Source organism: Armigeres subalbatus, chromosome 3, assembly GCF_024139115.2.
Source record: "Armigeres subalbatus isolate Guangzhou_Male chromosome 3, GZ_Asu_2, whole genome shotgun sequence".
In the NCBI taxonomy this organism is placed as follows: Eukaryota; Metazoa; Arthropoda; class Insecta; order Diptera; family Culicidae; genus Armigeres; species Armigeres subalbatus.
The window spans coordinates 105,794,006-105,809,984 of NC_085141.1; the positions used below are offsets into that span (position 1 = coordinate 105,794,006).

General features: G+C 39.1%; 1 protein-coding gene across 1 annotated transcript in view; it reads left to right on the forward strand.

The window, feature by feature from the left end:
* The window catches only part of LOC134224009 (ankyrin-3-like), an 84,616-nt gene that overhangs the window by 12,415 nt on the left and 56,222 nt on the right, over positions 1–15,979 (forward strand). Inside the window, exon 2 of the mRNA XM_062703254.1 lies at positions 993–1,604. Within this exon, the coding sequence (XP_062559238.1) occupies positions 1,560–1,604 (45 nt within the window). The 5' untranslated portion in view covers positions 993–1,559. The remainder of the gene's footprint in view (positions 1–992; positions 1,605–15,979) is intronic.

The window sequence follows — 15,979 nt, forward strand, 5'->3', positions numbered from 1 at the left end:
CAACGCATCACGCGTTCGCTTTTCTCTTTTTGGTATGGAAAATGCATGCAGCTGGAGTTATTTCGACCCCCCTTCTATGCTAGAAAGTGTTCAATTTTTAAATCTTGTGATTTTATGAGAAATGTGTCCGAGAATATCCTCTCAAAGAAGAATTTTGATTCCATTTAGCTCAATATAAGAATACAACAAATTCTTCCCCACATGAACAAACAGTTGAAGAAGCATTTAAAACATCTCACCTCGAACGGAAGGATTAGATCATTCAAACAGCAAGCAGAGAGGTTATGCAAACGAGCTGTTTACGATTTCCGTTGAAAATTCAAACAATCATTGGAAAGCAGACGCACCGAAAATCAATATCAACTTAGTAAACAAATGACTCCGCAGCACATTTGATCGTTTTGATAGAGTCTGGGAAAGCAGCAGCAGCAGCCACACATGATGCAGTCCTGATCGGTGGACGCCGAAAATAGTCCACTGTACATAGTCCCGCGCTAAGTTTATTCGACTCGAGTGCGCAAGCAGAGAGTTGTGTTTGGGGAAAACGCTGCTGGGAAACTGTTTGGGTGGCTGACGGACGATCGGAGGGAATGGTCTAGAATGCAACATAATTGTCCGTTAGATTTGACAGCGTCAAATCTGGATAACTTTGTAATTATTTTACAAAAAGCATGGTTTTCGAAAAGGCTTTGAGTAATAGTGAAAAAATTTTCTACCGCTGTATCTTTATTGTAAAAAAAAAGTTCTCAGTTCAAAATTCGAAAAATCCGTGTAAAAAAAGTTCATTCGTCATTCAAAATGGAGCCACTTTGCAAAAAATTTGTATGATTCTTAGACAGGACCATTTAAAAAAAATCTGTGTAAAATCAGAATTGGGTGTACTAAAATAGAATACATAGAATTGATCCTGTTTCTGAATGTATAAATTACTCAAAAGTCGCGTATTAGATCATTCTTTAAAAGAAAAATGACGTGTCTCGTCATGTGTTTAGTCACCACCAGTCCGACCAAGGGAAGAAGAGCATCGCTGAAAATTTGATCGTGAAAATACTCGAGAAAAGCGTTCGTTGGTGAACCATTCACAGCCGGTGTGTGAACAGACAAGACAAGTGGGACTCTACAGGTGTTGAAACAACATGTGAAAATTATTTGTTCATATATGAGCATCCAATCAGATACTATTCATAATTTCTTACCTCAATTTGATGGTAGAAAATGTATCCCCAGCCAAGCTAATCGATATCATCGCCTGAAAAAGAAAAAAAGAAGATATATTTGGATGTGATTTATTGAGTGCATAACGGAAGAAGTGTCGAGTGTTTGTGTGATTGGTCACGAAAAAGGCAAGGTTAAAGCAAAGGGTGACGAAGATATAGTAGAAAAGCATTTTTCTTTTCTTTTCGGGTGGAAACGAAGGAAAGCCCCTTACCGAAGACCACCATCTGACCGTAAGTGGGGCGGGAAGAAAGCAGCGACAGTGCAGTGGAAGAGTATTTGTGAAAGAGGTGACACCGAAGAAGGGAAAGCTGAACGACAACGGAAACGAGTAGCGTCTGAAAATGCTAACCTTGAAAAAGAGATTTCCATCACTGCAGAGTCTTGGCGTAAGTTCTATTCAGGGGTTGAGTGTTCATTTCATTGGGATGCTGCATTGTCAGCCGAGTGACATACGGTTATTGATGATCATTGTGTGTGCCTTTTTTCTTTATATCCTATGTGATACATCTAAGCTTTGATTGGGATGTTGACAGTATCCTTAACAAATAGATAAATGAAACTGTATTTGAATTCACGAGAGATTTTTTGCACGAATTCAAACCGAATTTATTACGATTGAAACATTTACATGAACATGAAGTTGGATATAAATGCGTGGCCATCCACAAATTGTGGATGCTATTTTGGAGTTTTAACACCTTGCTATATCATAAGATTCTCATTTTTCATTTTCTTTTGGGAATTCAAACACATGGAACCCTGGCTTCCAATAAACAATTCGAGAGCAGCACGATTCCATATGTTACATGTAATCTAATAAAGCTCAGCATTCCACAGCAAATTGAAAATCTAAGTTATGATGCAATCGTCGCAGACGCAATTTAAATATATAAACAATCCTCGAGATTCTGAATTATTTTCGCTATGTGGCAGCTGATATAATTCAATTTCAATGTTTGCGCTGAGAAATCATGATTTCGCAGGAAAAAAAAAAACCCTAATAGAAAAGACGCTTTGGTATTTCCATTCTGAGATCAGAAGAAGACTAAAAGGCACGAAAACTAGAACACAAGAAGGCAACTATACAAAGCCGTTCGATTTTATAATGGAAATATTGTCGCTTCAAAAATAAAATACTGCTGCAGTAAATTCTCTAATCGATTGATTTGCCCTAATTGCTATATTTAACCATCATCCTGCCCATCACTGCGACATCTTTCATCCCTTCGTCTCGGCAAGGTCACATGCTATTATTGAAACGGAACAAGTGGCGAGTGAAACGAGCACCATAAGCGATGAGGAAATTAAACTTTCAAGAGAGACCATCACCACTAGGTATGATACTTTTCTCCAAAATTGAAATTCGGCGAGGGTGGTAGTGGCGAGGATAACGAATTGAACGAGGACAAACTCGATGGGTGAAGGAAGACGACCGTCGGAGGGATGATCATTTCATTGCTTCTATCCGACAGCTTCGCAGCCATTGGGAAATTATTACCCGTTTAGGGACCTCAACTGGATTAGGAAAATAGCGACAGATGGAATATTTAGATAAGACTGGCAGAGCTGTTCGTCTGCATGGAAAAGCGCAGAATAACGATGATTGGAGTCAATTAAAGTTTTTCATCGTTTCTTTTCAAATTATATTCAGCACTTCGCATTTTTATTGGAAACGAAAAATTCATTATAAGCCAACAGTATTTGAATATAATATGAATCCCTCATACATAGAGGAAAATAACAGTTTGAAACATCAGAAACAGTAAGATGAAAACAACCCTGTCATTTGGATAAATGATAAATATGCACACTAACATGAGTAAAACAGTATAGCAAAGTCACAATCAACTTGATTAGAATACGTATGACAGAAAAGAGCTAAAAACCAAACGTCAAGCACTTTTACGTTCCAAAAAAAATCACTACAGTGCATTGTTATTTTGTATTGTTTCAGAAGATTTGTTGCTATTGAAAAAAAATAGAATCCTTGGTGTATCGAATAATTCCGGAATCTGAGCCTTATCCATAATCGAATCGAAATCTGAATACAAACAGGAATTCACATCCCAACAAACATTGGAAGCAAATAGAGCGCTTATTCAACCAAAAATAATTTTCTTCAGCTAAAAAACTAGCTTATTCAGCTCAAATTGTTTGTTGGGATGTATTCATTGAAACTGAATAAATATGTAGTAAGGTGGCTCAAAAGCACTTTATTCCGTTCTGTTTGACGCCCTGATTCTATAGAAAAAAATCCAGCCACATCGGTCAACGTTTGAGTGGTTGCTACTCCGTGATTGATCAGAGCTGGTGCGAATTGCATTTTAATCCGATACCAAGTGGTCAAGTGGCCAAAATCTTGATGCTAGCGATTCGATTGAAAACATATTTTGTCTCCCAGCCTAAGATGACCTAATTAAACAATTGATGATTGTCATTTGTATGATGGTCATGATGCTCAAGTCTTATATGAAAAATAATCGCATCAGGAGCATTTCCGTAGAACAACCCAAAATTCTAAAAAATAGTTTATAGGTACCGACAAAGCGATCTTTGAAAAAGATAAAAAGCTGTTTTTTACACTTATTGTCATATATTAGCTATATTCGCCACATTCAAATAACTTTTTTGATCGTTTAATATTTTTTGATTTTTCTGTGGACTAGAATGAGTATCCTACATGGAATGTCGATTGGTATTATGCAATTATATGACCTCTAAAACCATTAATATTTTTCAAAAATACTATTTTTTTCGATAATTTTCGCCATTTTAAATCATTTTTTCTAGTACATTGTCAACCATTAAAAGTATTTTTATACGGAAAGTTATCGTGAAATCAGATCGAAAAAATATTTTAACGGGACTGGGATATTAATGTTTAAGTAAACCCTTAAACCGTGAATATTTGCTAATCTATTGAAATTCAAAAACATTTTGGTGGATATTTTAACAATTTTGACGTTTTCGACTTCACATAATTCCGTCCGTTCAACGTCAACCCGAGGTTAAAGCATTGAATATATTCTGCAGATTATACGTGGTTTTTGGAAAGCAGTCATTTTAAATTACGCATTTTTGTTATGATAATTCATGAAAACATTCTTACAAATATATAAATAACCAAGGGCGTAGCCAGAAAGGGGCAGAGAAAGAAATTGGTAGGAAAGACAGGTACTGAAAAGAATTCCCTTAAACATGTGCACTTTACACTCCAATCATATTCAGAAATAGGTGATTGAAATTCAAAAGATTTTCAAAAACTTATTAGAGTATCCAGGATCCATAATACAGTAAACGTTCGCTAATTGTTTTTTTCTAGTTGGGGCGCTTTTTAGTTGGGGTTTTGCTGATTGGGGCGAAACCCAATTAAAAAGCAGCTAAACATCAGAATGTGATGTCAAAAACGCGTTGACGTTTTGTTGTCAAAACGCCCCAATTAGCGAACGAGCACTATATATGAAAGTTCAAAACAACTCGAAACACTTCGGGCTCAAGAATTCTCTTTGAAATCCTGCTAGAAGCTCCCTTGGGAACTTCTAAATTCCTCCGGAAAGTTACCCACAAATTCCTCTGAAAATCGTTCGAAAATTCTTCTCTTACTTGATACTTGATGGGCTACAGCTCTTCGATGAACCTACGCCGAATGGAGTATCCTTCTCCACTGGATTCGATCCTGGACCAATCGCTTCCAGTCGCCCTGAACATTGAGCGCCCTCAGGTGCTCTTCAACTGCAAAAAGCCATCGTGTACGCGGCCTTCCGCGAAGCCTGCGGCCTCTTCCGAGTTCTCTACTAAATATTATCTTCGCTTGACGTTCTTCCGGCATACGAACAACGTGACCAGCCCACCGTAGTCTGCCGTGTTGTATAAACTTAATAATATCCAGCCCTTTATACACCTGGTACAATTCGTGATTCATGCGACGCCGCCAGATACCGTTCTCCTGTTTACCGCCGAGTATTGTCCGCAGCACCTTACGCCCAAACACTTCGAGAGCTCTCCGATCAGCCTCCTTTAACGTCCATGTCTCATGGCCGTATAAAGCCACCGGAAGAATCAGAGTAGTATACAGCGCGAGTTTTGTTTTCGTTTGCAGACTACGGGACTTAAGCTGGTTACGAAGTCCGTAATAAGCCCTATTTGCAGCTGCAATACGCCTTTTCACCTCGCGGGTAACATCATTATCGCACGTCACTAATGTTCCAAGATGCACAAATTTTTCTACCACTTCAAATTTTTCACCATCCAGCACCATTTCGCTACCGCTTGCTGGTATTGATCGTGAGTTCAATCCTCGCTGTCTCCCTCTTAAAAGGCACAAAAGCCTCTTCCACGGCACGGCGATCGATTCCGATAATATCGATATCGTCCGCAAATTCAAGGAGCATATGCGATCTTGTGATAATGGTACCGCTTCTTTGCACACCAGCTCTCCTAATCGCACCCTCGAGCGCTATATTGAACAGTAGATTTGAGAGTGCATCACCCTGCTTTAATCCTTTTTTTTCTAACTAATTTTATTTGCTAATTATCTAATACATGCATTCATCTCTTAGACTAGGTGTTCCGTGTTTTCTTAACACTATCATCCTTATTTGCTATGTCATATGTTTAGTTATTATTAATACATTTCAATTGCCTCTGGCAGTTAGAATTTTTCCTCTGGTTGAATTGAACCATGTAGGAATTACAATGTTTTCAACTTAAACTAATCTTAACCTATTTTATACTAAAGGTACAAGGAGTTAATCGTTGCAATAGAAGATTGCAACGATTTTTGTCTAAATTGGAAATTATTTTGTTGGACATTTGTTGCAATGTCTCAATATTAGAAATTCTATGAAGTTCATTGGTACTATACCAAGGAGGCAACTTCAGAATCATTTTCAAAATTTTATTTTGAATCCTCTGAAGTGCCTTCTTTCTGGTATTGCAGCAACTAGTCCATATTGGCACAGCATACAACATGGCAGGTCTAAAAATTTGTTTGTAAATCAAAAGTTTGTTCTTAAGACAAAGTTTTGATTTTCTGTTTATAAGTGGATATAGACACTTAATATATTTGTTACATTTGGCTTGAAGGCCTTCAATGTGATTTTTAAAAGTTAATTTTTGATCTAGCAGAAGTCCTAAATATTTAGCTTCGCTAGACCAATTAATTGGAACCCCATTCATAGTGACAATATGTCTGCTAGAAGGTTTCAAATAAGAAGCTCTCGGAAGTAAAAATGTTATACAATATGGGCCCCGGTATGCTGCCTTGGGGGACACCAGCCCTTACAGGTAATCTATCAGATTTAGAATTCTGATAGTTTACCTGCAGTGAGCGATCTGATAAATAATTTTGGATCAGTTTAATAATGTACAGAGGAAAATTAAAATTCATCAATTTTACAATCAAACCTTCATGCCAAACACTGTCAAATGCTTTCTCTATATCAAGAAGAGCAACTCCAGTCGAATATCCTTCAGATTTGTTGAGCTGAATTAAGTTCGTAACTCTTAATAACTGATGAGTGGTTGAATGCCCATGGCGAAAACCAAATTGCTCATCAGCAAAAATAGAATTGTCATTAATATGAACCATCATTCTATTTAAAATAATCTTTTCAAACAGTTTGCTTATTGAAGAAAGCAAACTGATTGGGCGATAACTAGAAGCCTCAGCTGGATTTTTGTCCGGCTTCAAAATAGGAACAACTTTGGCGTTTTTCCATTTATCTGGGAAGTATGCCAATTGAAAACATTTGTTAAATATATTAACCAAAAAGGATAAAGAGCTCTCAGGAAGTTTTTTGATAAGTATGTAGAAAATACCATCATCACCCTGGGCTTTCATATTTTTAAATTTTCTAGTAATAGATCTCACTTCATCCAAATTAGTTCCCAACGAAGAGTCAAAAACATTATCTTGGTTGAGAATGTCTTCGAAGCTTCGTGTAGCCTGATCCTCAATTGGACTAGTGAAACCTAGACTAAAATTATGGGCACTCTCGAACTGCTGAGCAAGTTTTTGAGCCTTTTCGCCATTTGATAATAAAATTTTATTTCCCTCTTTAAGCGCTGGAATTGGCATTTGAGGTTTCTTTTTAAAGAATTTTCGTTAATTTTCAAAAGGGTTTCGAACTGGGATCCAACTTTGAGACATTATTCTCAAAGTTGGTATTTCTCAGAGTAGCGAAATGTTTGTATGGAAACGCGGGATCGCGAGTTCATTGGTATTGCCTTCGCCTCACATTTTAAGACGGATCAGTAGCTGAAGATCGTCGTCAATAATAATGGAGTTGAACTTAACTTCACATTTCGGAATTGCAATGCCTCTGGCTTCGACAATTAAATTTGTCAAAGATACGGGAGCATTATCAATATCACTTTTGGTATCGAGAGGAATATCAACATCAAAATTCCTATCGATATACGTTTTATATGAATCCCAATCAGCTCTATGATAATTAAAAGTAGAGCTGATTGGATTATAAATGGCTTTTTGTGAGATTTCAAACGTCACAGGAAGGTAATCAGAGTCAAAGTCAGCATGAGTTACCAATTGGCCACACAGCTGACTTGAATCCGTTAAAACTAAATCAATTGTAGAAGGATTTCGACTGGAAGAAAAACAAGTTGGTCCATTGGGATATTGAATAGTATAATATCCCGCAGAACAATCTTCAAATAAAATTTTACCATTGGAATTGCTTTGAGCATTATTCCATGAACGGTGTTTGGCATTGAAGTCACTAATTACGAAGAATTTTGATTTGTTGCGAGTCAGAATTTGAAGATCAGCTTTCAACAAATTCTTTTGCTGCCCATTGCATTGAAAGGGCAAATAGGCTGCAATGAAGGAAAATTGATTAAAATTTGTTTCAACAGAAACTCCCAAGGTTTCAAAAGCTTTGGTTTCAAACGAAGAAAATAATTTATGTTTGATACGTTTATTAATGACAATGGCGACCCCACCACAGGCGCTGTCAAGACGATCATTTCTGTAGATAAAATAATTTGGATCTCTTTTAATGGAGAGTCCGGGCTTTAAATAAGTTTCTGTTATAATGGCAATATGCACATTATGAACTGAAAGGAAGTTGAATAATTCATCTTCCTTACCCTTTTGAGAGCGGGCATTCCAATTTAGAACTTTTACACAATTATTTAGATCCATTAAAACGGAGTCCGATAACAATTTTTTGTGTGTACTTTATACCAACCTGAACAGCTTCAGGAATGGTATTTGCATTGAACATTGCATCAATCATGTGATGCAATTGTTCAGTTAAAAAATCAAAATCGGAAGCAGTCATGCTACCTGAATCGGCAACATGACCGTTATTTTCTGTTGGGACGTGGGTATAATCCTCATTTTGATAAGAGAAATTTTGTCTACCAGCAGCGATGTTTGCATACGTAGGTACATTCGAAAAATTGGAATTTGCTGAAGTGCTTGCTACCCGTTGACGAGCGGCAAAATTTGTTTGTGAATTGTGGTGGGTATATGAATTGCTCGACCGGTAACCGGTTTCGAAATTTGAGCGTTTGAAAAATTTCTACCCGTCGAATCTGGGATCCGATTGGAATTTCCGTCATCAATTTTGCACGGGAATTCAAAACTTTTGCGTGAAGGGCATTCCCAGAAATTGGATTTATGATTGCCCCCACAATTAGCACATTTAAATTTATTGGAATCTTCTCTCACAGGACATGCGTCCTTGGCGTGAGAGGTTCCACCACAAATCATGCATTTAGCATCCATGTGACAATGTTTGGTTCCATGACCCCACTTTTGGCACTTACGGCACTGGGTGGGGTTTTGGAAATTTCCCCCAGGCCTGCGGAAATGTTCCCATGTAACACGGACATGGGACATAATACAGGCCTTTCTTGAATTCTTGAGAAATGCCCCTCTGGGAAGTACCAGAGTGGGATTTCTTTTTCATCTTAATTACTTGGACTGGTGAAAATCCAAGTAATTGAGAAATTTCAATTTTAATCTCATCCAGTGATTTATCATCACTGGGGAGACCTTTCAAGACGACTTTGAACAATCGCTCAGTTTTGTCGTCGTATGTGAAGAATTTATGGCGCTTCTCAGTTAAATACTGAAGAAGACGTTTGCGGCAAAACGCGGCAGTCACCCTTCCTAGCAATCTGAAATGAAACCTTGATCCCCTGAAGGTTACTCAAGATTTCATTCCGAAAGCCAGAAAACTCGGCAACAGATACCACAATTGACGGAATCCTTTGCTTTTTCGCATGAATCGAATCACCTGGGCTAGAGGTAGATTCGATTTGCTCAATTTCATCATTAATCAAATCGAACTGATTGCTCAGTTCGATTGGAGAAGAATTATTTCCGATATTAGAGTTAGAAGGAATATCTGAATTCTCCAGCTTCCTTCTATTTTTTCCGCGCTTAGGCAGGACGGTCTTGAAACCTTGTTTCTTTGAAGGAAGTGGAGAATTCAGAGACTCTTCCTCTCGTTTTTATTAATGCTCATGGCTGAGCGGGGAGACGTGACCTTCTAAGAGGTTTTTTCCCAGAACGGTGTCCCTGCAGGATTACCACCGCTTGTCGGAATTTTACTTCCGCAAACGGGTCCAACGTAAAACGAAGGCACGGGTCCTTGCAAAGATCGTAACGGGATCAGTGGGTACAAATAGCGCTAAGAAGCACCGTTGAAATTAAAATAGCTTCGGGTAGTATTAAAAACTTCCTTCCGCAAAGAGAGAAAGAACCGCACAGCACGAAAGCACGATGCGGTCTGCCCCTGCTTTAATCCATCTAAGGTAACAAATGACGTTTCACTGAACCGTACGCCGTCTTGAAATCAATAAACAGATGATGTGTCTGCAAGTTGTACTCCCGGAATTTATCAAGGATTTGTCTCAGGGTAAACATTTTATCCGTCGTTGATCGGCCCTCACGAAAACCTGCTTGGTATTCGCCGACGAAGGACTTTTCAAGCGGTGTCAAACTGTTGAACAGAATACGGGACATAATTTTGTACGCCGAATTGAGGAGGGTTATTCCTCGGTAATTGGCGCACTCCAGTCTGTGCCCTTTTTTAAAGAGAGGGCAAATGAGGCCGTCCAACCAGCTAGCAGGCATTTCCTCGTCTTCCCATATTTTCGACATAATATGGTGCAGAACTTCATAAAGCTGCTCACCGCCATGTTTGAGAAGTTCAGCCGGGAGCTGGTCCTTCCCCGCAGCCTTATTGTTTTTCAGCTCTTTAACAGCTTCATTCTCATGTAATTGTAATTCTTCCTTATCTAGAAACCCCTCACTAAATTTATTTTAGGGAATTTATGAGGAAATTCCTTGAAGATTTCTTTTCTCCAAGTTTTATCTCCGGCATTTCCTTCGGGGATGCATTCGAGAGTTCCTTCAAGAATACATACGGAATTTCCTCCCAAAATTCCACCAGAAGTTTCTTCAGAAATTGATGACGGAAACCCTCCGATTTCGCTCCATAATTTCACTTGTAAATCTATAAAAAATTACTAGAAATGCTTCTAGGAACTTCCCCAGGCATTCCTCCAGGAACTCTTCCTTTAATTCCTCCGGGATAGCTTAAAGGATTTTTTTGGAGAATACCACCATAAATTCAATAGCGAAATCTACTAGGATTTTATTCTGGAACTCTTTTCGCAATTACTTCAGAATATCCTTCAAGAATTTCTCTAGAAATTTCTTTAGGAATTTTTCCAGGAATTCGTCCAAGTATTTCCCCGGAAATTCTTCCAGGTATTTTTCCGGGAATTCCTTCAGGTACTTATCCAGGAATTCTTTCAAGAATTTCTGCGGGAATTTTTCCGCGGAATTGTCCTAGAATTCTTTCCTGACTTTACTCGAAATTTACTACAGAATTTCATTCGGAAATTAATTTGAGAGTTCCTCCAGGATATCTTCCAAGACTTCTTCCAGGAATTACTACAGAACAAACCCCCGGGAATTTATGATTTCTTCAGCAATTCATTTGGGAATTCTATCAGGATTTCACCTGGGAAGTTCTGCATTAATGCATCCTGGAATTTTTCTGAGAATTCCTTCAGATATTTCTCCGTAAATTCCTTCAGGAACTTCTTCAAGAATTATTTCAGGACTTCCTTGTGGGAATTCCTCCGGAAATGCTAGTGGGAGTTCCTCCGGGAGCTCTTCCAGGAGTTTTACCAAAAAATCCTCCGGGAATCCCTCCAGGAACTTCACAGGGAGTTCCTGGAGGATATTTGGCAGGAATTTCACGGGAAATTGAATTTCGGAAGTTCCTCTAGAAATTCAACTCCGTGTATTCCACCGGCTGTTCGTCAGAAAATTCCCCCGGGCTTTCTTCAGGAATTCATTTAGGCTTTCTTTAGGAATTTATCTACGCATTTCTCTAGAAGTTCCTCGGAGAATTTCTCTGGTAGTTCCTCCGGCAGGTCCTTTAAGAATTTTTCCAGGAGTTCTTCCTGGAATTATTACGGAAGTTCATTTGGGATTTCATCCAGCAGTTCTTACGAGAGTTCTTCCAGGATTTCCTCCGGAAATTCTTCCTGTAGTTCTTCAAGAAATTCCTCCAGAAGTTTCACCGGCAGTTCCTCTGAGAATTCCTTTGATAATTTCTCCGGGAATTCCTCCAGAAATTCCTCCGGGTGTTACTCTGGGAGTTCCTCCTCAGAGGAACACCCGGAGGAACTACCGGTGAAACTAATGGAGGAATTCTCGAAGAAACTGCCGGTGGATCTCCCAGAGGAATTCCCGAAGGAACTGCCGAAGGAGCTCCCGTAACAACTCCCGGAGTTTTCAGAAAAATATATTAAGCTCGTTTAGTGGAATGTATTAAACCGTCTAAGACGAATTAAGTACTGTCCATTTACTGTCCATTAACTGGTGGAATTAAATGGACAGTACTTAATTCGTCTTAGACGGTTTAACTCCCGGAGGAATTTCAGAAGGAATTCCTAGAAGAATTCCTAGAGGACCCCCTGAAGGAATTCCCAGAGAAACTTTCGGAAGAACTTCGGGAGATATTTCCTGAATGATTTCCTGAAAAAAGACTGAATGATTTCCTGGAAGAGCTACTGGTGGAACTCCCTGATGAATTGCCGGTGCGATTCCCTGAGGAATTCTCGTTGGAACTTCTGGAGGAATTTCTGAAGAAACTTCCGGGAGAATTTTCAAAGGAAACTCCGGAGGAACCGCCAGTGAAACTACCAGAAGAATTGCCGGAAAAAATCTTGGAGAATTCATCTTATAGACAAATCTCGTCTAGCTAAAAACTTTGTAGGGGTATGTAGCTGGACCACCATCATTATCATCAGAGGACCTCCCGGAGAATTCCCTGAGGAGCTCCCAGAGAAATTCTCGGAGGAGCTTCTGGAGGAATTTCTATATAAATTCCTGAAGATGCCTAACTGAATTTCAGAAAGAAAGCCTGAATGAATTCCCGGAGAAAATTCTGGAGAATTTCCCGGAAGAATTTTCAGAGGAACCCCCGTAGGAACTGCCGATAGAACTACCGGAATGATTCTCGGAGAAAACCCTGGAGGAATTCTTGGAATTCTAGAGCATATGTACTATAACCCCTTAATAAGTGTTACCAAGTAAAAATGTTTATAGTTCTAATCCAAACTTGCTCAGAAAACGGCTTTGGTACATTCGGGTCACCAGAAATTACCAGAACTTGATTCCGGATGCTGTGGTTTCCCAAGGCCCCAGCGTACTGAACACCAAGTCTTTTCATTTAGTTTTTGACAGCGATTCGATTCGATTAGTAATGAAATCCATCTTGCAACAAGATACCAGACAACTTCTTGATGGTGTTCACAAATTAAGATGTTACATACATATTATTCATTTTTTTTAAATTATTATATATATATACACTACCCGCCAAAAGTATGGAAGCGCAAAAATAAGTATTGCAACACCTACTTTGAATATTGCAACACCCCCCAAAAAGTTTAGCATCACTCCAGAACTAGCATATTCGTGATCATGTATTATCGGATCTTTTCCATTTTGAATGATGGAACCTTCAACAAAATGGTTCTCAATGATAACGATGAAGCAGGACAATTTAGATCCCTGGGGTGCATAGGCCACCGTGTCGACATACGAATGATCCGGATTCAGAAAAACGTGCGAAGTCACCATTTTCTTAATCCATTAATTCCAGCAAGATGCCAGGTTTTATCATCTTTCGTAATCGCAAAATGACAAAAAAAAAACAATGCTATGTTACGCTTGCTTGATCCATGGTGGCCGACCGCTGGTCCTCCGGGAGCTCCGGAACATCCGGTGAAGTGGTCAATTTCAGTAATTCGTCCCAGAAAGCTGCAACTTTTTCTAAACCGTTAGTTGTAGCAATGCCAGAGCAAAATCATTACAAGAACCACTCATTGACCATGGTGGCCACCTACTGGTCCTCCGGGAATTCCGGATCATCCGGTAAACTGATCATATTCAGTAATTTGTCCCAGAAAGCTGCGACTTTTCTAATCCGTTTGTAGTAGCAATGTCAGTGCAAAATCAATGCAAGCACCACTCATTGACCCCTGGTGGCCACCTATTGGTCCTCCGGGAGTTCCGGAACATCCGGTGAAGTGGTCAATGTTTGTAATTCGTCCCAAAAAGCTGCGACTTTTTCTAATCCGTTTGTAGTAGCAATGTCAGTGCAAAATCAATGCAAGCACCACTCATTGACCCCTGGTGGCCACCTATTGGTCCTCCGGGAGTTCCGGAACATCCGGTGAAGTGGTCAATGTTTGTAATTCGTCCCAAAAAGCTGCGACTTTTTCTAATCCGTTTGTAGTAGCAATGTCAGAGATTCAATGCAAGCACCATTGACCACTGGTGGCCTCTTAGTGGTCTTCCGGGAGCTCCGGAACATCCGGAAAAGTTGCCAATTTTTTAATCTTGTCCCAAAAAGCTGCGACTTTTTTTTAACCCGTTTGTTGTGGCGATGTAAGAGCAAAATAATTGCAAGGACAGTTCGTTGGTTATAGAAGTCTAGAAGTTCGTTCTAGACAACGAGACCTTTTTGCCTTTCTCGTACAACAAAGTTTTACCGAAAGGCTATCATTTCACTCCAAAATCGAACTTTTTATAGAAATCTCGGAGACCCATGATGTTATATACCAATCGACTCAGCTCGCCGAGCTGAACAAATGTCTGTCAGTCCGTGTGTATGTGTGTGTGTGTGTGTGTGTGTGTGTGTGTGTGTGTGTGTGCACACGAAAACCGAAAAACATTAGCCACTTTTTCATATAGTAATTCTTAACCGATTTTCTCGCAACAAGTTGCGTTCGACTGGGGACAAACTCTAGTTGATCACTATTGAATATAATCAAGATCGATCATTGCGTTCAACAGTTATGAAGAAAATGGTGTGTTGAACCATATACGGTTGGTTAATTGATTCGCCTCAAAGTGTTTGCAAGAGCCGTGATCTTCTTCTTCTTCTCATTGGCATTACATCCCCACACTCGGACAGAGCCGCCTCGCAGCTTAGTGTTCATTAAGCACTTCCACAGTTATTAACTACGAGATTTCTAAGCCAGGTTACCATTTTCGCATTCGCATATCATGAGGCTAACACGATGATACTTTTATGCCCAGGGAAGTCGAGACAATTTCCAATCCGAAAATTGCCTAGACCGGCACCGGGAATCGAACCCAGCCACCCTCAGCATGGTCTTGCTTTATAGCCGCGCGTCTTACCGCACGGCTAATGAGGGTCCCAGCCGTGAGCCGTGATGTAGGCAATTATTTATGATGTGTATCACACTAAGGCGAAACCAAACGATTGAATCGAGAAAGGCATCGTCACTGCTAGGTGGATTAATCTGGGTTTTTAATAAATGACATGTGGTAGAAAGTTGAGAGCAAAATCATTGCCAAGACCACTAGTTGATCCCGGGTGGCCAGTAAGTGATCATCCGCATATTGCGAAATATTCGAACAAGTGGCCAAATCTAGAAATCAAACCTAAAATGTTGCGACTTAGTCATAGCAATGTAAGAGCACAATCAATATCGTTAATACTTGTAAATCCTGAGCAATAGTTTTAGTTTTTGTTTTAGTCTTAAATGACTAGCGAATATACTCCGATATACTCAAAGAAATAGTCATTGCTAGCAACACGTTTCAAAAAGCTGTTCTCTAATTGTGATTATGGGTGGTAACATTTTGACCCTACAATGCACAATGGGGAAATCCGATTTCAAAGGTGGAAAAAAATGATAACTTGCTTCACGGACAACTTACAGAAAAGATCAAGTGCTTATTCTAAAGGGAATTTTGCAAAGAATTCAGTGAGCGCTAATTCATGGACGTGGGGCGCTTCTGTATGTAGTTATTGAGCTCGTTTTGCCCTAATGCCCCATATATCGCGAGTTTCCAAACTATTTGTCATTTTATCTTTAAGACATTGTTCTAAAATTGAGTTTATCTCTTCACTGTGGATCAACAGAACGGCACTAAATATATTTTGTTGGTAAAAGTTAGAAATTTAAGGGATTTTGGGGTCAAATACGCATCCAAGTGCATTTTATGTGGAATTTTTATGTATTGTGTAAAAAATAGTAATATTTACAGATAAGTGTTGATATTATTGTCTCAAAATGTTGAACAGATATTGACAAATGTTTGCCGAACAAAAATTAATGAAATAAACCGTTTCACAAATGTTTTATTTGGTTATTTATTGAGTAAAAAACGATTTTTAAAAAATTTTGAATAGCATCGATGCCAAACATTTCCAAACCATACCCGATA